General features: G+C 45.2%; 2 protein-coding genes across 2 annotated transcripts; one reads left to right on the plus strand and one right to left on the minus strand.

Annotated features, from left to right (window-relative positions):
- Window positions 1-26: 26 nt before the first annotated feature.
- On the minus strand, window positions 27-1,195 carry LOC102747795 (olfactory receptor 13C7-like). The gene has a single exon (XM_006743735.2). It carries the CDS (start codon window positions 1,143-1,145, stop codon window positions 189-191), a length of 957 nt encoding a protein of 318 aa, XP_006743798.1. The 5' UTR covers window positions 1,146-1,195; the 3' UTR covers window positions 27-188.
- Window positions 1,196-7,735: 6,540 nt separating this feature from the next.
- Window positions 7,736-8,832, plus strand: LOC102744554 (olfactory receptor 13C7). The gene has a single exon (XM_031039593.2). It carries the CDS (start codon window positions 7,888-7,890, stop codon window positions 8,830-8,832), a length of 945 nt encoding a protein of 314 aa, XP_030895453.2. The 5' UTR covers window positions 7,736-7,887.
- Window positions 8,833-21,304: the final 12,472 nt, after the last annotated feature.

Here is a 21,304-nt window from a genome sequence, read left to right on the forward strand (position 1 = left end):
AAATAAATAAAGACTTGATGTTCCATTGTCAGTCATTCAGGAAAGCCCCATGCTGATATGCATTGTTTGGGCACTTTTGTGATGAAACTGATGTGTAGGAACATTGAACAAATCTATGCTTATCAAGTAGCCATTTCCTAGGGGATCTGTGTGCACAGAACCACAAGATAGGCTGCTTCCTCCTACTCTCAGTGGGCAAAGCATTTCTGACTCACCAGGGTCTTCACAGCAGTCTTAACATCCTTGTTTCTGAGGCTGTAGATGATGGGGTTGAGCATGGGAGTCAGTGCTCCATAGAAGAGGGAGGTGAGCTTGTCTGAAACGTCCTGCTTGTCTGCCCCCAAGGGGTTCTTAGATTTGGGCTTCCCATACATGAAAAGAATAGTCCCGTAGAAGATGACCACTACAGTGAGGTGGGCAGAGCAGGTGGAGAAGGCCTTTTTTCTCCCCTCAGCCGAGGGGATCTTCAGGATGGTGGTGAGGATGAAGATGTAGGACACAAAGATGAACAGAACTGGGACCCCCAGGAAGATCACATTGGCCACCCCCATGCTGATCACATTGATGGAGATGTCAGTACAAGCCAACTTGAGGATAGCCAGGATCTCACAGGTGAAGTGGTTGATGACATTGTCCCCACAGAAGGGTAATTGTACTGCAAGAGAGATCTGCACCAGAGAGTTAACTCCACCAGCCGCCCAGGAGCTGACAGCCATGGGCACGTAGGCAGCCTTGCTCATGACCACAGGATACCTAAGGGGGTTACAGATGGCCACATAGCGATCAAATGCCATCATGCCCAGGAGCACACATTCTGTGGCTCCCATGGCAAAGGAAAGAAACATCTGCATGGCACAGCCTGAGAAGGAGATGGTTTTCCTGGGAGTGAGGAAGCCATCCAGGACTAGAGGGACTGAGGAGGTTGTGTAGCAGATGTCCAGAAAGGAGAGGTTCCCCAGGAAGAAGTACATGGGCGTGTGCAGGCGGGAGTCAAGGATGGTCACCAGGATGAGGACCCCGTTGCCCAGCAGGATCACCAGGTACATGGACAGGATGAGCACAAAGAATGTTTTCTCTAGTTTTGGGTGGGCAGAGAGGCCAAGCAAGACAAATTCTGTCACAACAGATTGGTTGGATGCTTCCATTTCGAACACTCTCCTTTATCGCTAAAAATACTGAAGGCAGAAATACATGTTGGTTTTTTGATGGCTTGCTTGAGTCAATACATGGGGATCACAATATGATGTCCCTAAAATTGTAAATAAACTTAACCTGTGGGATTCAACTAAAAGACCAAGTTATATAAAGTTAGGCTGTGTATCAGTCAAAAGCATGAAATGCAGAACCTGAAAATCTAAAGAAACTTTATAAAAGACATTTCTGCCTAGTCAATGATATTAATATACCTAAGGCAAAAATTGTGTCTTCCTATGCTGGGTGTCTTCTGCATTTTACAGGGAAGCAGGGGCCTCTGAGTAATTCAGTCTCTGTCATATAACTGGGACCTCAGGCTAGCACAGCTCAGTGACACTGGCCTTTGATGTCATGTGGCCCATTCCTATGGATCTAGTTCCTCCTTTCCCGGCAAGTTTCTATTATAACTGGACAGAGAGTCTTATAGGAAGAGAATGTACTGGCGTGAAAACATAAAGTCACTTATATCTTTAACAGTTTTATTTCTTATACAGTATCTGGTTTACACTTCAGTATTTTGTGAGTTTAGTGAGTATAAATCAGTTTATCTGATCTTGGCCCTCTTCTCTGAAAAATCTGACCAAATTGAATTTCTGGAGCCTACCACATGGAGCTCCCACCAAAGTCTCCGGAAGCCTGATCTGCAGCGCAGGCCTTATGTGTTGCCTCCTGTAACCACAGCTGATCTGTCTGCACCTCTGCTTCTCTGGAACTCAGGCCCAAGGAATAAAATCATACCTGATGGTCAGGACCCATTCATAATTCACATCCTCGGGGTAGGTTGAGTGGGGCCTTGAGTCACATGCCATCCAGTGCCACTTAGATGCTTTGCAGACATCGTCACATGTAAATCTACTCAGCTTCCCAGAACATCCAACGCCACACTGTCGATCATCACAATTTTACTGCCAACTCTATTAGGAACACCAGGTGTCATCAGAGCCCTGTAGCAAGAGGCCCAAAATAGCATGACTGCCGGTTAAAAATACAGATTGTTGAGTCCTACATTTGTAGATGATCATAGAGATTAGTTTTTTGTTTGCTTGCTTTTTAAAGAAATGCTCCTCCTCATGTACTTCTGATCCACACCAGTCTTGGGAATCATTGACCTCTTAGTTTAAAGGTGGAGGAACTGAAGTCTGGAGAGAGGTTTGTGAATTGCATGTGGCCCCGAAGAAGGGGTACTTTTTTCTAATTGGTAATGATACAAGGCTGAAAAGACCTTCTCTCAGGATATGTGGAATTAAGGGATAGAAATCATTTTTAGAGGGCGCCTGGGTGGCTCAGTTGGTTAAGCGACTGCCTTCGGCTCAGGTCATGATCCTGGAGTCCCAGGATCGAGTCCCACATCGGGCTCCCTGCTCAGCGGGGAGTCTGCTTCTCCCTCTGACCCTCCTCCCTCTCATGCTCTCTGTCTCTCATTCTCTCTCTCGCAAATAAATAAAATCTTAAAAAAAAAAAAGAAGTCATTTTTAGAGAAAGGCTCCCTTAATACCAGGGAGTACAGAATTTGAGTCTTGGCTGAATCTTCAGATATTAAACCAGTCCAGTCCCCTTCTCTAACCCACCTGTTACAGTGATCCTCTCTTCAGGAAGTGATTTCTCTGCCTCTGCTTCAACATTTGAACAACGTGAGGGCTCACAGCCTCCACTATTGTTGTCAGGGAGCTGGGCTGTTGATATCTGCCCTTTTTCTAACTTCCTCCACTGGCCCTAAGGATTCTCTGGGCTCATGCAAAACAGACCTGCTCCCTGGCCACAGCCATAGCCTTCAAAACTTTAGAAATAGTTGTCTTGTCCCCCAGCCCAGTCCTCCCACCACACCCCGACCACAACACTCTGCATCCAACTCTCTTCTTCCCTCCCAACTGGTGAAGAGCTGGCCATAGACATCACCTGGCACTTACCCAGCATGGGGTGACATCTAGGCTGGGTCTGTGGCTCACAGGAAGGGAGGCCCCTGGAGTGGGGAGGTTGTGAGCAAGGAGAGCAAGTTGACAGGAGCAAGGAGAAATGACTGTCTCTGGTATCACCTGCCCATCTGGGTGCTACCGAGCCATAACCGAGCAGGCCCTACAGACCTTATCTCTCAGAGCTGCTCCAGCAACATATGAATACACATTCTTAACTTGGGCACATTGTTAACTACTGTCTGACTTCCTGGTGTCTCCAAATGACCCCGGGTACAGAGGGGTCCAAAATGCAGCCACAAGTCACAGCCCGTAGAAGCTACAGCTACTCACAGTGCCTTTGCCTGACCTTGGGGCTCAGAGAGACAAGGAGACAAAAGCTGACTCTCAAGGCTGAGACTCAGCCAGGAGCCTCGGCCCAGAGGAGGCCATACCCCCGATGGGCTGCCAAGCCATGCCTAGCTACTGTGCCCAGCACCCTCTTCTCTGTGCTCCACACTTTCTCCGGAGGGCCCCATGGTGACTCTCTCAGGAATTAAGGCTGGGTACTTTGGGGCCGGGCCTTAACCCAGAAGCAATTTAAAGTCTGGTGAGAGGCTCAGAATTTAGACTTCACTCCCATAGACCCAATTAGACAATGTTGTGAAGTCTACCCAATGCCCCCCTCTCACTACAAGGAAATCTCAGCTTAGAACATCCTCTGGCCAGGTAATCAGAGTTCCCCTGGGTTTTGATCACAATAATGGGTCCAAGATGGCTCTGTCATTGCCCTCAGAGAACCTGGAAGGAAGAAGATCTGGGCCTCAGTGATTCAAGTATTCCCAGGAACTTTGAGCCAGACAGATTCCCTGCCAGCCAGGCACCTCCTCCCCTCCATTCAGTGACCCGGCGTTCATTCTCTCGCTCTCTGTCTCTCATTCTCTCACCAACCTGCCCACCACTCTGAACAACTGCTATGAACATGTCATAGCTTGTGCCAAGTACCAAAGAGTAGAGATGGGGGACATGATGACCAGAAGTGGGTCTTTGTCTTCAGAGAATGCCAGCACTGCAGAAATATCTAGAGAGCAGGCATGACTGAGAGAGCCACAAAGATGTCCAGGAGGCTGTGCACGGGAGGAATATACAGAACTGGCTCCAGGATGAAAATAACAGGGACGGGGGAGATGGGGGCCCAGAGAGACATTCAGGAGGAAGAAATGATAGGATTTAGAGGTAGATCTGGGAGAGATGCTGGAGAGAGAAGAATCAACAGTGGCTAAAATCCCAGATCTTGGGAACCGGCAGGTGACATGGGGGAGGGCCTATCTGGACTGGTAGGGACAGGGTGGCTGCAGCGGTATTTCTGACATTTCGGTATACAGTTTTTGTACCTCTTTGTGCCCAGCTCATTGGTTACTGGTAATGAAGATATGACTAAGAAGTAGTTTCTATGGTTGAGGAGGTTACGGCCTATTGGATTTGTTATATTTGAGATAATGGTGAGACGTTGATATTAATAAGAGTTGCCATTAATTTATAACTGTTTCCTAAATCTTGTCTTACCTAATGCTCCTCAAGATCCCTTGAGGTAAGTATGAGGGATACTTGGATGTGAGCAGGTGGAAGGACCCTCCATCACTGGGCTCCAGCCTTGTATTCATGATGTCTAACACCTTTGACCTCTGCCCTTGAACTGCTGGGAGCCTGTCCCTCCTTCACTCTTGGTTTCCTCAGGCCAAGGGGATGTTATGGGGTTCGTGGGGGCACAGCAGTGCAGCTGGGCCTTGTGGTTGGACAGGCACTGCAATGTCAATCTGAGGGGCTCTTGCTGGCCCCCCTGTGGCAAAGCTCTGTGTCCCCCACCTCTAGGGCTCTACCACATGGGAGACTCAGCCACTCTGGCCTTACTCCAGCTGAGACTAATTGCCCCCTACTTTCTTCCCTCTGACTCGTCTTCAGCTTACCATGGCTCTGGCTTCTTCTCAGGCCTAACTGCCTGTCTTACCGTGGTTTCTCCTTCCTCCCCTTCCTTCCTTACCCCAACTGCTGACTACATCCTGGTGTTCCAGTTCAAGCTCCTGAGAGACAGATCTAAAGGGTTTGGTTAGTCATCATCTAGTATAGGCCACCAGAGAGCTCACACGTTAACTTCCCCTAGAACAGGAGTCCACCAGTCTAGTCAGCTGAGTCCTGTGGCCCGAGGGCTTCATGGTATAAAGCATGGAAACAATTTGAGGGAAGGAGAGCATGCGTATATCCAGTGAGTGAGGCTTGCTGGAATGAAGCAGCGAATCAGGCAAATATTGTTTAGGTAATCCAGCATTCAGACTTCAGAAATTACACACTTGTGTCCCCACTGCGCGCTTGCTGCCTGAGGGGTTGGCCAATTTCAAGCAACCAACAAAGTCACTGAATGGGCGCTGGGAAGGAATGTACACAGTGGTAAGTGAGCTCCAGCACATGATGGACTTTGGGTCATCTCCCCGGGGAAGTCTGACCCCTGCCTCCCTCTGGGCTCTCCCAAAACCTGGGCATTCTCTTTCCCAGCCTACTGCCCTTCCTCCCTTGGTCATTTCTTTTCATGTTCCTCTCTTGCCACTAGAGGGCGCAATCCAGAAGGCGGAGACCCTGCTTCCTCCGCACGTCCGCACATCTCCGCCTTAGGTGCGGTACCCACTCTGATTGTTGGCGGAGTAAAGGAACGTACCCATTCTCTGGACCCACCCCTGTTCTTGGCCACATTCTATCACCTAAACCTATGAAAGAGGTTTCAGAGCACATGCACAGAGGACAGGAAGCTGAAAAGACAGTGATTTAAATGAACGCTGGGTGAGGATTGAGGAAGAACGCCAGCAGGTTGCTTCAAGGGGCCTAATCCAATGAGTTGAAAATTTAGAGGGAAAGTGTAAGTTTTCCACTCAGGGGGCTCAGTCAGTTAAATGTCTGTCTTTGGCTCAGGTCATGATCTCAGGGTCCTGGGACTGAGCCCCACATCAGGGGCTCCCTCCTCAGGGGGAGCCTGCTTCTCCCTCTGCCCCTCCCCACTGCTCACGTGCTCTCCCTCCATCTCTTTGTCTCTCTCTAATAAAGAAATAAAATCTTTGAAAAAATTCTTCCACTCAGGCTCCTAAAACCACTGCATAAGCGCAGACTTAGGGTGATGGGGCTTGGCCACAGCACAGGAGAAAAGACTTGGGAGTCAGGCTGAGTGCTGGGATCACTGCCCAGGAGGCTGCTGGACTCTCTTAACAGGAGTATGACAGTCAGAGGGAAGAAGGGAGACAGGGAAGAAGGAAGGAGGGATGGGAGGGAGAAAGCAGGCAGGCAGCAAACTTCCTCCAGTGCCTTCAGCATAATTGGATCTTGGGGATGTTATCCCAGAAGGATACAAAGTTTCTAAACTGAGTACCACTTACTTTCCAAACTTTAAATGACTTCAGGGACTAAAGTGGTCCCAAAGAACACACTAGAATTTAAATTATCTTCTAAAGGTGATGGCCAGTCCTTTGGAGATTGTGCCCTGAGCACAGGAGGCAGGCGGAGGGGAGAGGACCGGCTGGACCCTTCACCTCCCTCGTCACATGTTCTGAGCCCTCACCCTGGCACTTCAGACCCAGTGTTGCCATTTCTGACATGTGGCCTCTTCCCTACCCTTAGGAAACAAACGGATCGCTTGTGTTCACCATGTTTCTGATCCAGGTAAGTTCAGATTTTGATCATATCAAAATTTTCGTTAACAAGTTACATTTCAGGGCGCCTGGGTGGCTCAGTTGGTTAAGCGACTGCCTTCGGCTCAGGTCATGATCCTGGAGTCCCTGGATCGAGTCCCACATCGGGCTCCCTGCTCGGCAGGGAGTCTACTTCTCCCTCTGACCCTCCCCCCTCTCATGTGCTCTCTCTCATTCTCTCTTTCTCAAATAAATAAATAAAATCTTTAAAATTAAAAAAAAAAACAAGTTACATTTCAGTCATCAGACTTGATTGTAATGGAGTAGAGGCTCAGGAAGGGGAGAAGCCCCTTCGTTGGTATGGTGTTATTCTCACGGAGTCATATAGACCCAGCAAACTGCAAATGTCTCTGAGAGAGATCATCTGGCCTCATCCCACCTTGTACAGAAGGGACAGGGCTTGCCACCGGGGATGGGGGTGGGAGGCTCTTTCTTTTTTTGTAGTTAAGAATCCAAAGTTCAGTAATAATAATGAGCCGTGTTTCTGGATCTAGTGATGATGGCATAAAGGGAACATTTTCTTCACATGATCCAGGTTCTTGGGAGAGGACTGGCCAACTCAGTTTAGTTAGAGGCCCTTCACAGTGAGCGTTGCACTTCAAAACCTGCCCCCCACCTTCAGGAAGCTGTGTGTATGCTTCTTAGCCTCTCAGTAGCTACCTCCAGATGCTGCAAATGCCTCAGTTGACTCATAGCCTCAAATGCTGGACTTCTCTGAATTCCAGATTCCCAGAATTCCATGATTCCCAGAATCATGAACCTATGATTCTTTACTGTCTTATAACCTCACCAATGCTTTATGCAGACGTTTTATGTCATTGTCTAGTTTTTTCAATTGTCATATGCAGGACAGTTAGTCCAATTTAATTCTTCATTCATACTAGAAGCAGAAGTTAAATATTATTCTCTACTACATTTTTCCAAAATCCTATAGAGATGACCAAATTGTCAGAGCTATTCTCCAGTTGCTCAGCAGGGTGGGGATTTTTGCCCTGTTGCCCAGGCCCTTTTGGAGTCAGAGAGTACTGAAATTGATTGCAGAGAGTTCCTGCAGGTGACAGAGCAGATGCACCATGGACAGGTCCAATCAGACCTCCCCTGTGGTGGGGTTCATTCTCCTGGGACTCTCAGCCCACACAAGGCTGGAGAAAACGTTCTTTGTGCTCATCCTACTGATGTACCTGGTGATCTTGCTGGGCAATGGGGTCCTCATCCTGGTGACCATCCTTGACTCCCGCCTGCACACGCCCATGTACTTCTTCCTGGGGAACCTCTCCTTCCTGGACATCTGCTACACAACCTCCTCAGTCCCCCTCATTCTCGACAGCTTCCTGACCCCCAGCAAAACCATACCCTTTTCTGCCTGTGCCATGCAGATGTTTCTCTCCTTTGCCATGGGAGCCACAGAGTGTGTGCTTCTGGGCATGATGGCATTTGATCGCTATGTGGCCATCTGTAACCCCCTTAGGTATCCTGTGGTCATGAGGAAGGCTGCCTACGTGCCCATGGCTGCCGGCTCCTGGGCAGCTGGTATCACCAACTCTGTAGTTCAGACATCCCAGGCTATGAGAGTGCCCTTCTGTGGGGACAATGTCATCAACCACTTCACCTGTGAGATCCTGGCTGTCCTGAAGTTGGCCTGTGCTGACATTTCCATCAATGTGATCAGCATGGTCGTGGCTAATGTGATCTTCCTGGGGGCCCCAGTTTTGTTCATTTTTGTCTCCTATGTGTTCATCATTGCTACCATCCTGAGGATCCCTTCGACTGAGGGGAGGAAAAAGGCCTTCTCCACCTGCTCTGCCCACCTCACAGTGGTGGTCGTCTTCTATGGGACCATCCTTTTCATGTATGGAAAGCCCAAATCCAGGGACCCCCTGGGAGCAGACAAGCAGGACCTTTCAGACAAGCTCACCTCTCTCTTCTATGGGGTGGTGACCCCCATGCTCAACCCCATCATCTACAGCCTCAGGAACAAGGATGTGAAGGCTGCTATGAAGAACCTGGTACGTCAATAACACCTAACTGAGTGACTATCAGTGATTTCCAGGCTGCCAGAATGCAACACCTCCAAACTCCTCATTGTATTCATGGGGAAATGGTAACCCAAAGTAGAGAAGAAAATTTTCTAAGGTCCATGCTGTAGGCCATGGGACTAAGACTAAAAAGGAAACTGCTTCTCTATCGATTCACCCACCCATTGTTCCGTAGTTAATGGAAGCTTCTATGACCCTATAAGGCAAGAGCCTTCACATTTCTAGAAATGCTGGCTAGTTGTTGGCTTTGTGCACAACCACAGCGACATCATATCATAGCAATTTTATGCTGGCGAAATCTTAGATTCTCTGCCACCAGAAGCTGGTACATGTCCGTGAAGCCTCATCGGTGTGTGCAAAATTAAGAGACAAACACAGAATCTGGTTTTAGTAGAACTGGGCTCTTGGAATATACTGTGAGGCCCCATGTAGAACTGCTAATCACTATACAAGCTTCAGGATTTTCCTAGAGGCCTGTGTTCAGAAAAATGTCATCTATATCATTACAGCATATTGGCTGATAGCACCATGGCAAGAATTCACCTCAAGTCTTAGCGCCAGGAGAAGAGGGCTCTTACCTTGAGTGTGGAACACTCTGAGGAAGCCCAGAGAGCTGTGTGTGCTCTCCTCCCCATACCCCAGCTCCAGTCACGCACTAATACAGCACCGCATGGCTGAAAGGCAGCAACTCTCAATCTTTTGTTCCCCGCACAAGCTACATGACTCACAGCATCAAACACTCCCATGTGGGTGCCCAGACAATAAGGAAATCCAGAAAATGTTTTGGGGAAAGCAAAGGGTTATAATAATCCTCAGTTGCACAGCTATCACCAGCCATTAGTAAGAGTTGGTTATGGCACAGGTGTGATGCGTGATGGGCTGGGGGGCCTGCAGGTTTGGACTCTTGGATAGCAGCCATAACTGCTTGGAGGTTGGAGGTCATATTGGGTGAGAGACCTTTGCACAAAAGAGAGAATTCTACTCAACCTGGTTTAAGAATAACATGGATTTATCCAAAAGTAGGGCCAACCTCAGGCAAAGTTTATCAGACTCTAGCTCCTTTGCTCTGAGATTCTCTTGACTCTTCACTCTTCCAAGTGTCAGGTTTGTTCTCAGGCTGACTCTTCTCGTGGTCACAAGATGGCTGCCATTGTCCCAGACGAGCAGTTTCCCCATTCACTTATGGAATAGAAACCACTGGTTCCTGCAACCAGAGAACAAGTGTCCTGAGGTTTGCTCTGACTGGACCCATCAATGCAAACAGCAAACCAATCACAGTGGCCGGTGAGATAAGGGTATGCAGATTGACTTAGACCAGCAGGACCCTCGTCTGAAACAGAAGATGGGGTCAGTCTAACCTAAGTCTATAGCTGCTATCCAGAGGAAAATCTGGAGTTGTGAGTAAGAAAGTGGTAGAGGGGCAATGGACCCCGGAAGGGCAGCCAACAAATGTCTACCATTTTCTGGGCCCTACGTGAGGCTTCCTGCCTCTGGGAAATCCCTAGGAGGGTAAAGTGCCTCTTTTCTTTTTAAGATCTTATTATTTTTTATTAGAGAGAGAGTGCACGACCGGGAGGAGGGGCAGAGGGAAAGGGAGGGGGGAAGCAGACTCCCCGCTGAGCTCAGAGCCCCAGGAGAAGCTGGATCTCACAACCCTTGAGATCACCACCTGAGCCCAAACCAAGAGTTGGACGCTTAACCAACTGAGCCACCTCGGTGCCCCTAGAATGTCTCTTATTGAATATGGAGGCAGAATATTCCCAGCCTGGTCAGAGGCGGCTCAATGCCAGACTTAATTTGATTAAAGATAACAAATACAGAATATTCCTTGTACATCTGAATTTTTGTCCTAGATTCAAACCTGTTCCTGGGTTGTTTGTATCATGTCTCAACTCTACAGCTGAGAAGTCCTCTTGATGGTTTGCCTTCCGAGGTGAAATCTTACTCCTCCTTGGCTTTGTAATTTTATAATTTTTCTACTTTTGGGTTTCCTTTGCCCCATTTTCTCACCTATTTTTAACTTTTTGGCCTTGGATGTAGTTTTGGGTTATGTCAGTCCTTTGTGGGATGATGCCAGGCATATATTATGAGACCAACAAGTGAACAAAGCAACAAGCAAGGAAACGAATAAACAAACAAAACCCAAATGAACTAATGACAAAACACGGCAGTGGGAGGGGCAGTGGTGGGACTGTTGGAGACGTAGCGCCTCACAGCTCCTTCTCTGGGCCTTGCTGTCTCTCCCCTGCTCTACCTAAGTTTGGGACTGGATGCCCTCGAGGTCCTTTCCAGGCTGACTTTCCAAGGTGGTGATTCTAACCCCAGGCCATAGGCATGAGACTAGGATGGTGAAAATGAGACTTTGTAAAAGTCACCTTCCAGTATCACGGTCCCTAGGGCACCCTTGTCCTGTGCTGCTTCCTCAACTCCCAGTCCCCTCGACTTATTATATTTGTTACATGATACAGGAGATGGTGATTATAATTATTTCCACATCTGTACTTAGATTTACCTGAATACAAGGCTCTATGAGCAGATCTCAGGTCCTTTGTCGTGGATCCCCCCGAAGGTATGTCCGTGCTATCTGGCAATTGCACTTGAAAGATTCTGCTCGTTCCCAGATTCTGGGTGGTGATAGAGGTTCCTTTCACGTAGGATTGCATATAAAATACCAAAACTATCTGCAAAGATTAGGACTTCTTGTGGGCTTTCTAGCAGGAGAGAGGAAAGAGTACACCAATCTCTACTGAACTTCTCTTTGGGCCTGGGGACAGTGAGCAGGGGTCAGAACATCCCTCCTTGGAAAGCTGTAAAATGAGGATCCTACTCTTGTTGAATTGACCACAATCCGACCCTCCTCACCAGCAGAGGTGAGCGGGGCTACGGGCAAATAGAGGAAAGTGGGTTACCCCAGGAGAAGTTGGGCAAGGGGACACAGGGAGGGGCTGGGGCTATCTGTTGCTGTCTCTACATTTTCCTTTGTTTCGTTGTGTTAACATCGTGCTTAGAGCAAGTCTTACTAATAGTGAATAAGAGGGGTGGAGTTGAGCTTTATTACAGCCCTTTGCTCCCCCACCCCATTTAAAAAATTTTCTTTAGAGTCTGGAAACACCAGTGTTCTGGCTCCATCAGCCTCAGCTCTACTACAACTTCTGCTCATGAATTCTAGGTGATTTCCCTAGTCAACCCAAATGAATTCTTAGGGGGAAAAAAAGGAGAAAAAATTTACTTGAGCCTACGCAAGTAAATCTTTGTTCCTCTAACTAAAAGAGCAAAACTAAACAGATTGAGATGAAAGTTCACTGAAGAGTCACTGGCTCACAGCTGGTACTAGCCACAGACTCAGGAACCATTAAGATTCCCAGGGGATCCTCTGAGGACCAGGGCTGGTTCTGCTTGCTCCCAATTAAGACTGATGCTCTGTTCCCCTGGGAGTTAAGTCCAGTAACCTGAGTATTGTGGAAAGTCCATTAGTATTCCAAATTGAATGATTACAACAGCTGCTTCTTGCACTCCCCAAGAAAACAAGAGAGCAGTTCCAAGAGCAACTGGGTAGGGGAGAATGGGGAGGGGGACATGCGGGCTGCTCCAGTCGGCACAGACTGGGGCTGAGCCATCCTGCCACGTCCCTCCAGAAGTACTGTGAGCCCAGGCCAGGGAGCCAGAGACCTACACTTCCAGTAGCTGTTTGCTACTGTTGAGTTTCTTTCCCTCTCTGAGCCTCAATTTCTTTGTCTGTGAAATGGGAGCATATCCCCCCATTCCTGTCAATAAACAATGCATGGGAAGACACCTAGGAGAGCCCAGAAGGGAGAGGTTCATGGCTCACACCCCACAACCTGTCACTCATTGATTAGGGGTCCCCTCTGGGTTTCCCCCTCCACAGTTCACGAGCTATGGCTCCAAACTGCTAATGCCACTTGGGGCACAGATTTGAAGGAGCCTCTGGTGGCCGATCTGTGGCCCTGGCTACCCGTGCCTCTGCACACCCGCCACCTGGTGGCCATTTCTGCCAGCCTCGGAGATCCGTCCTTCTTGAATCTCAGTGTGCTCAAGAGTCACCTGGGGATGTTGTGGAAATGCCGATTTGGATTCAGTGAGTCTGAGGTGGGACCCGAGACCCTGCATCTCTGACAAGTTCCTAGGGGATGCCTATGTTGCTGCTCTGCGGGCCGCACTGAGCAGCAAGCCCTAGAAGACTTGGGAGCAGGACTGAGGGACTGAAGGAAGAGGCAGGGAAGCAACTCCTGCACGGAAGGCTCCCGCCATGTGCCAGGTCCGTTGGCGTCAGACACCCGGTCTGGTCTCTCCAGTTTCTAGGGCAGCAGTTTGCCCTGTGACCTCCCTTCTCTGTGGATCTAAGGATTGTTGATTGATCAGTTCGTTCAGCTTCTTACTTGTCAGTAGAGTGTTGACTACCTAGCTTCTTACATATGAGACCAGAAACTAGCCATTCCCATTTCCGATAGCTCCAAAGTGCAGTCAAGCGCAAATATAATATGCGGTCAGGGGCACCCGGGTGGCTCAGTCGGTTAAGCATCTGCCTTCAGCTCAGGTCATGATCCCGGGGTCCTGGGATCGAGCTCCGCGTCAGGCTCCCTGCTCGGCGGGAAGCCTGCTTCTCCCTCTCCCTTTGCCTCTCCTCCCTGCTCGTGCGCTCTCTCTCTCTCTCAAATAAGTAAATCTTTTTAAAAAATAAAATGTGGTCAGGTGCAGAATAAGAGGCATAATTGTAGCAGAGAAAGAAATACATATCAAATTTTGCAGAAAACACAATTATTATAGTTCCAAAAATTAACCAGAAAGCTATTAGCAGTAATATGAGTTCAGAAAAGTTAAGGAGATAGGAATAACTTCTCAAAAATCAATTGTATTCCTACATACCATCAATATACAAAAGGAAAAAAACATGAATAATATGCTAGTTACAGTGGCAACAAGTAAGTGTTCAATAATTGGAAACAAACTTAATTGCAGGCATGAGAGAGTTAAGAAAAAAAAATTATAAGAGTGTTTTGGGAGCACAGGGGAAGGCAGAGTGATTGACCAGGAGTCACTCTCAGGAGAAGCAAGGGAGAAGAACAATAAAAATGACCTTAATTTCTAGGGTAGAAGCTCTCAAACTGTATCAAACAGAAGACCTTCTCTAATATGAGCTCTACCTCCAAATATTTCAATTTCCTTATGTCAGAGGTAAGGCCAATAGAAAAGCTGGGCTCAGGGCTCAGAAACATAGTTATTTAGTGTTTTTAAATCCTTCCAAGACTCCACCGAGCTACATAAATTGCTGTGAAGAACAATTGAACAACACAAAGATCTTTTCTTTTCAAGGGAACAATGTTAGAGTCTTCCTACCAGATTTGAACTTACTACAAGGTAGCAATTACTGAACTACATACCATTGCTTTTTAAAGTTTTGTAACATCAGTGGTATCAGACACCAGAAGATTCCAACTATAAGAATTAAATATACATATGTCAGGTCGAAATTCAAAGCATGAGGAAAAAAAATCACTTTTTAATAGTGGGCAGCCACAACTTTGAATTGAATGAAGGTTTGCCTGTGATCCACACGTTACACCGTACGTTGCCACACACTACTGAAGGACTGGAATTCAACATAAAATACCATCGTGATGACAAAAAGCTAAAAAAGAACAGAATAACATTTATTCCAGCTGTGGAAGGGGGTGTGATTCATTATTTTGGGAGAGAGAAGGTATCGGAATTAAAATGGACAAGTTCAAACATACATTGTACAAAACTCCTGAATAATGAAGTCTGATCAAACACGTATCAAACTACTGCCAAATGGAAGTTTGTCAGACTCCACAAGTATTTCTTTAAAGTATATATATCCCAAATAACTTTTAATAGGTAGTAAAACAATGGACACATGTAAACTTGCGGTGTTTTGAGTTTTTTACACACTAGGGGTCCCTAGTGTGTAACATTAGCATGCGTGCCGTTGAGTTGACTTCCTTTTGCATAGACCTCAGAATAAATCTCTTCCTGCCATCTCTGTGCATTTGTTTTATCTTCTTTAAACGTGTCCTTGATTAGAAAACGTGTAGTTCTGCACCGATCTTTTCTTTAATCTAGGCTGATGCACATCCGCTCATGTATATATAATTACACCAGGAAGTACACATGAGCACTGTTCTCAATTAAGTGTCGGGCAAGGGTCAGATTCATCTGCTTGGTGCATGTTCTCATCATGGTGTAATAGCCGATTGCACAATAACAAATGAACATATAACTGATCACACAGTAATAATGTCACATTATAAATAGTAATGGGATTAACCATAAATTTGGGGTGTTACTTCTCTGACTACATTTATGATAAGGAATTGAACAGTTATCCAATCTTATTAGTGAACCACTATTTTTTTTCTGATTTTTAATGTCAACCTAGCATTTTTTAAATTAATAAACTTTTTCTTTTGGAGCAGTTTCAAGTTCACAGCGAAACTGGGCAGAAAGTACAGACAGTTCCCATATAGCCCCATTTCCGCACATGTACCATCCCCCTCATTATCGACATCCCCTCCCCCCAGAGTGATTATCTTTGTTAGAACCAATGAACCTACACTGACCATCATCACCCAGAGTCCATAATTTACATTAGTATTTACTCTTGGTGGTGTACAGTCTGTGGGTTTGGACAAATGTATAATGACTATAGTTTTGTGCAAAATCCCTTCACTGCCCTAAAAAGCCTCCATGCTCTGTTTCTTCATCCCTCCCTCCCCACTAACCCCTGGGAACCCCTCGTCTTTTTACTTTTCCAGAATGTCATATAGTTGGAATCATACAGTATATAACCTTTTCAGATTGGCTTCTTTCACTTAATAACATGCTTTTAAACTTCCTCCATGTCTTTTCATAGCTTGAAAGCTCATTTCTTTGTAGTGCTGAACAATATTCCACAGTCTGGATGTACCACGGCTTATTTATCCACTTATCTACTGAAGGGCATCTTGGTTGTTTCCAAGTTTTGGCAATTATGAAGAAAGCTGCTATAAATATCCATGTGTGGATTTTGGTGTGGACATAAATTTTCACAAATCAATACTGAAACAAAAATTTCTCAGTACTTCTTCTTCAAGGTACCATCTTGATTTAAATAAAAAGTAGTTTGAGATTGCAAGGTGAGCTATTTCAGAAACCATGACCCTTTGCAACCTACTCATCTGTACGAATGAGAATTTTCTCTACAGCAGGCAACCAAAACAAAATACCAAAATAAATTGGAGGCTGAAACTGGTGCGAAGGCAGTTATCATCCGTAATTCCAGATTTCAAGTTTTTGTGTTCATCAAAATCTCATTATCTTTGAATTCTAGTTCATTATCTTTGAACCAAGTAATTGTTATAAATTTAAACTTGTAAGGGAAATGTAGCAATAAAACACAGCTTTCCCCCTCCTTTTTTACATAGCAGGACTCTACAAGATTTTGTTGGAGAAAAGTTTCCACTGCTAAAAAGTAAAAATAATATTTTTTAAGTTTGAAAACTACTGAAATACACAGACAAAGAGAGTAGAGAATGGGGCCAATTTCATTCTCACAGTCTCATGTTTTTATTTATTTTTATTTAGATTCTAGTTAATAAACATACAGGGCAATATTGGTTTCAGGTGTAGAATTTAGGGATTCAGATAGAATTTAGTGATTCATCACTTACATATAACACCCAGTGCTCATAACAAGTGCCCTCCTTAATACCCATCACCCATCTAGCCCATCCCCCGCCCACCTCCCTCCAGTAACCCTCAGTTTGTTCTCTATTGTGAAGGGTCTCTTATGGTTTGTTTCCCTCTCTCCTTTTTTTCTTTTGCCCCTTCCCATATGCTCATCTGTTTTCTTAAATTCCACACATGAGTGAAATCATATGGTATTTGCCTTTCTCTGATGGACTTATTCACTTAGCATAATACACTCTAACTCCATCCATGTCATTGCAAACAGCAAGATTTTTTTTTTTTTGATGGCTGAGTAATATTCACTTATCCATTCATCAGTCGATGGACATTTGGGCTCTCTCCATCATTTGGCAGGCTCATGTCTTTAGAGGACTCATCAGAGGCTGGCAGGTGTTCTACCAGCATCACAGATTAAGGGTCACAGTGCTGAATTGTATAATGTGTCGGTACTGGGTGCCTTGGGGTAGGGCTTCTCTTCCTCCTGTGAGATCTCAATGCAGGGGCCGATGGGGAGGGCAGATACACACAGATTCTGCTTTTGGGCACAAGGATCACCTTTGTTTTACGAAGCCATATTCCCAGTTCTTAAACCAGCAGTGAACATGATAACAGGTAGAAAATGTTTTCTCTGGCTGGACCGTTGCTTCTAAGCTAGTTGTCTCTGCAAGTCCCTCTCCTGTTAAGTGACTAAAACTTAATTTCAGTCCATTCAGTGGGATCTCAGCTTTGTGGAGGCCTCTCCTCAAGCCCCTCCCTAGCTTTCAGAGGCCTATACAGGGCCAAACCCGCCAGCTGGGACTGGAAAATAAGGCAGGACATCTGGTCCTCAGTTGTCATCATCAATTCCTGTTGACACTTGCACTCTCGTGTGGTATCCGGTTGTAGAGATCATGCAAACAATAGCCACGGCCTCTGCAGGCTCTCAGTGCTCTCTCAACTCCTGCTTGCCCCTCTCAAATGGCATAGCAAACGCTCAGCTACTCTTCGGTGGCACTGCAAGCGGAGACCAGGGAACAAGGCACGCGTGCAGCCATTTCTCTTCTACACTCACATCACGCGAGGCAGGGGAATTTTATGACGTATGTCACTTCCCTGAACTCCAGGGGGGCAGGACTGTGTCTCTCAGAGTGTTCTTCCACGTCTGTTGTTCATATGCCTCAGCCTTTGTGGCTAGATTCTGATATCTCAGAAGCTTTTACTCTGATGACCACCGTCTCTGCCTGGAATTTCAAAGGTGTATTTTTAAAACCAAAAAGTTAGGAATTGTCTTCTTTGTCTACTGTTCTACTCTAGTAATCATCTCTGAAGAAATGAATGCCTTACCCTCGTGTTTTAGTTCTAATGAAGGAATTATAAGAAATAATATATTTTAGGGGCGTCTGGGTGGCTCAGTCGGTTAAGCGACTGCCTTCGGCTCAGGTCATGATCCTGGAGTCCTGGGATCGAGTCCCGCATCGGGCTCCCTGCTCAGCAAGGAACCTGCTTCTCCCTCTGACCCTCCCCCCTCTCATGTGCTCTCTCTCTCTCAAATAAATAAATAAATAAATAAATAAAAGAAATAATATATTTTATATGTAAGAAATATATTAATATTTTAAAAATTGGCCCATTATATACATACGAAGACAGATATCATCAAAGCTTTTTTTTTTTAAGATTTATTTATTTATTTTGGGGGGAAGGGACAGAGGGAGAGAGAGAGAATCTCAAGCAGGCTCCCCCACTAAGCACAAAGCCTGACAAGGGGCTCAATCGCAAAACCCTGAGATCACAACCTGAGCCGAAACCAAAATTCAGATGCCCAACTGACTGAGCCACCCAAGTGCCCCCACATATCATCAAGTCTTAAAGAATTCAAAACGAACCTCTTTCTTTTCAAGATAGATCGATTCATGATAGTAAAATGTGTTTAAGCTACACAAATCCAGAAAAATTATTTTCATTAAAGAGTAACTTCAGAAATTTACTATGCATAAATTCCTGAAAACAAAGTATGGGATCCTAGCTAATTAAAATCAACAAAACCTGCTGTCTTCTTTTTTTTGTTTGTTTGTTTTTTCAAGATTTTATTTATTTATTTGACAGAGAGAAACACAGTGAGAGAGGAACACAAGCAGGGGGAGTGGAAGAGGGAGAGGCAGGCTTCCCGCCGAGTGGGGAGCCCGATGCGGGGCTCGATCCCAGAACGCTGGGATCATGACCTGAGCCGAAGGCAGGCGCTTAATGACTGAGCCACCCAGGCACCCCAAAACCTGCTGTCTTCTTAATCAAAAATTTTCTCTCCTCCAGATACCAGAGAAAAATGTGGATCTATATCAGTGAATGAAGAGCATCCAAAGTGCTTAACATGTGGGTAAATATAAAAGACATTATTTCTTGCTTTATAATCCCTGGTTTAAATAACTGGCTATTTAAAGCAAAAATAATAATAGTGTGTGGAAGCAAAGTATATGACAACATTAGCACAAAAATAAGAAGGGGGCAAATGGAATATTGTTGTCATGTTCTTACATTTTACATGAAGTGGTAATTATTATTTGAAGATAGGCTGTAATAAGTTAAAATGTTCACTATAAACCCTAGAGCACCTACTGAAAAGTAAAATAAAGAGGTAGAATTACTAAGCCAATAGAGAAGATAAAATGAAATCATAAAAACAACACTCCAAACACTCTATTATTCCAGAAGAATGTAGGAAAAGAGAAAAAATGGGAAAATGGAAAAAAGAACAAATGGAGCAAATAGAAAACAAATAGCAAGATGGTAGATTTAAACTCAGCCATATCAATAATTATATTAAATCTAAATGACCCTCTAGAGGGTATTATGCTAAGCGAAGTAAGTCAGTCAGAAAAAGACAAATACCATATGATTTCATTCATATGTGGAATTTAAGAAACAAAACAGATGAACATGGGGAAGGGAAGGAAAAAGAAAATATAAAAACAGAGAGCAAGGGGGCGCCTGGGTGGCTCAGGTGGTTAAGCGACTGCCTTCAGCTCAGATCATGATCCCAGGGTCCTGGGATCGAGTCCCACATCGGGCTCCCTGCTCTGCGGGAAGCCTGCTTATCCCTCTCCCATTCCCCCTGCTTGTGTTCCCTCTCTCGCTGTGTCTCTCTCTGTCAAATAAATAAAATCTTTAAAAAAAAAAAACAGAGAGCAAGGCAAACCATAAGAGACTCTTAACTATAGGAAACAAACTGAGGGTTGCTGGAGGGGAGGGCTGTAGGGGGATGGGGTGATGGACATTAAAGAGGACACTTGTAGTGAGCACTGGGTGTTACATGCAACTGATGAATTACTAAACTCTACCCCTGAAACGAATAATACACTATATGTTAACTAAATTGAATTTAAATTTAAAAATTTTTAAAAATAAAATAAATTACCTGACTCCTCCAATTAAAAGACAGGTATTGTCAGATAAAATTAAAAAGAAAAAAAGCAACCGACCATATGATTTCTACAAGAAACCTACTTTAAATATAAAGAAACAGATGAATTAAACATGAAATGATGGTGAAATTATACCACACAAACAGGAATCAAAAGATTTTATGGGTTTTATTTATCTAAAATATAGAAAGATGTTTTGAGCTCAGGACAAAATTATTGGTAACATTTGTTAGAAGATTTTATTTATTTAACACAGAGAGAGAGAGAGAGAGAACACAAGAAAGGGGAGCGAGCGGCAGGCAGAGGGAGATCAGCGGGGGGCCCAATGCCAGGCTCAGTCCCAGGACCCCGGGATCATGACCTGAGCCAAAGGCAGATGCTTAACCGACTGAGCCACCCAGGCGCCCTATTGGTAACATTTTAAAAGTGCCATGCAGATCTCTAAGTGTTAACCTTTCTTTAGAATGAAAGATAATTACAACAGCACCATGGAATAGAACTATGTAAGTCCCAAGTGAACCACATGTGTAATTTTAAGTTTTCTAACAGCCACGTGAAAAAGAGTAAAAAGAATAGTGGTGGATATTCATAAATTTGTCAAAACCCATAGAATGTATAACACCAAGAATCACCCCTCATGTAGACTCTGGACTTGGGGTGACAATAATGAGTCAGTGTAGGTTCATTGATTGTAACAAATGTGCCACTCAGAGCAGGATGTTGATAGCAGAAGAGTCTGTGCCTATGTTGGTGTGGGGGATATATGGGAAATCTCTATACTTGCTGCTCAATTTTGCTGCGAACTGAAAACTGCTCAAAAAAAAAAGAAAGAAAAGAAAAAAAGAAAAAGTCTGTTTAAAACAAAACAAAAACCCAACAACAGCACAAAAAACCCAAAACAGGTATAAAGAAACAGGTGGAGAGCACCTGGGTGGCTCAGTCGTTAAGCACCTGCCTTCGGCTCAGGTCATGATCCCGGGGTCCTGGGATCGAGCCCCGCGTCGGGCTCCCTGCTCGGTGGGAAGCCTGCTTCTCCCTCTCCCACTCCCCCTGCTTGTGTTCCCTCTCTCGTTGTGTCTCTGTCAAATAAATAATTAAAATTAAAAAAAAAAAGAGAGACGGGTGGAATTAATTTTAATAATTTTAATAATATTTTATGTTCTTATTTTCATACTAAGTCTTTAAAATCTGGTGTCAGCACATTTCAACTTGCTATCTCTCTAGTACTCAAGAGCCACATGCGGCTAGTGGCTACCATGTTAGTACAACTCGAGACTTGACTCTTCTCTCCTGGGGAGGAGATGGGAAGTAAGGTGGGAAGTAAATCTAGCCAGTGAGTTCTGTGACCC

This window comes from Leptonychotes weddellii, chromosome 14 (assembly GCF_054177405.1).
Source record: "Leptonychotes weddellii isolate Sample4059 chromosome 14, ASM5417740v2, whole genome shotgun sequence".
Taxonomy (NCBI): Eukaryota; Metazoa; Chordata; class Mammalia; order Carnivora; family Phocidae; genus Leptonychotes; species Leptonychotes weddellii.

Excerpts from the sequence above, each read along its gene's own strand:
- LOC102747795 (XM_006743735.2), bottom strand. The coding sequence starts at position 1,145 with ATGGAAGCATCCAACCAATCTGTTGTGACAGAATTTGTCTTGCTTGGC.
- LOC102744554 (XM_031039593.2), top strand. The coding sequence starts at position 7,888 with ATGGACAGGTCCAATCAGACCTCCCCTGTGGTGGGGTTCATTCTCCTG.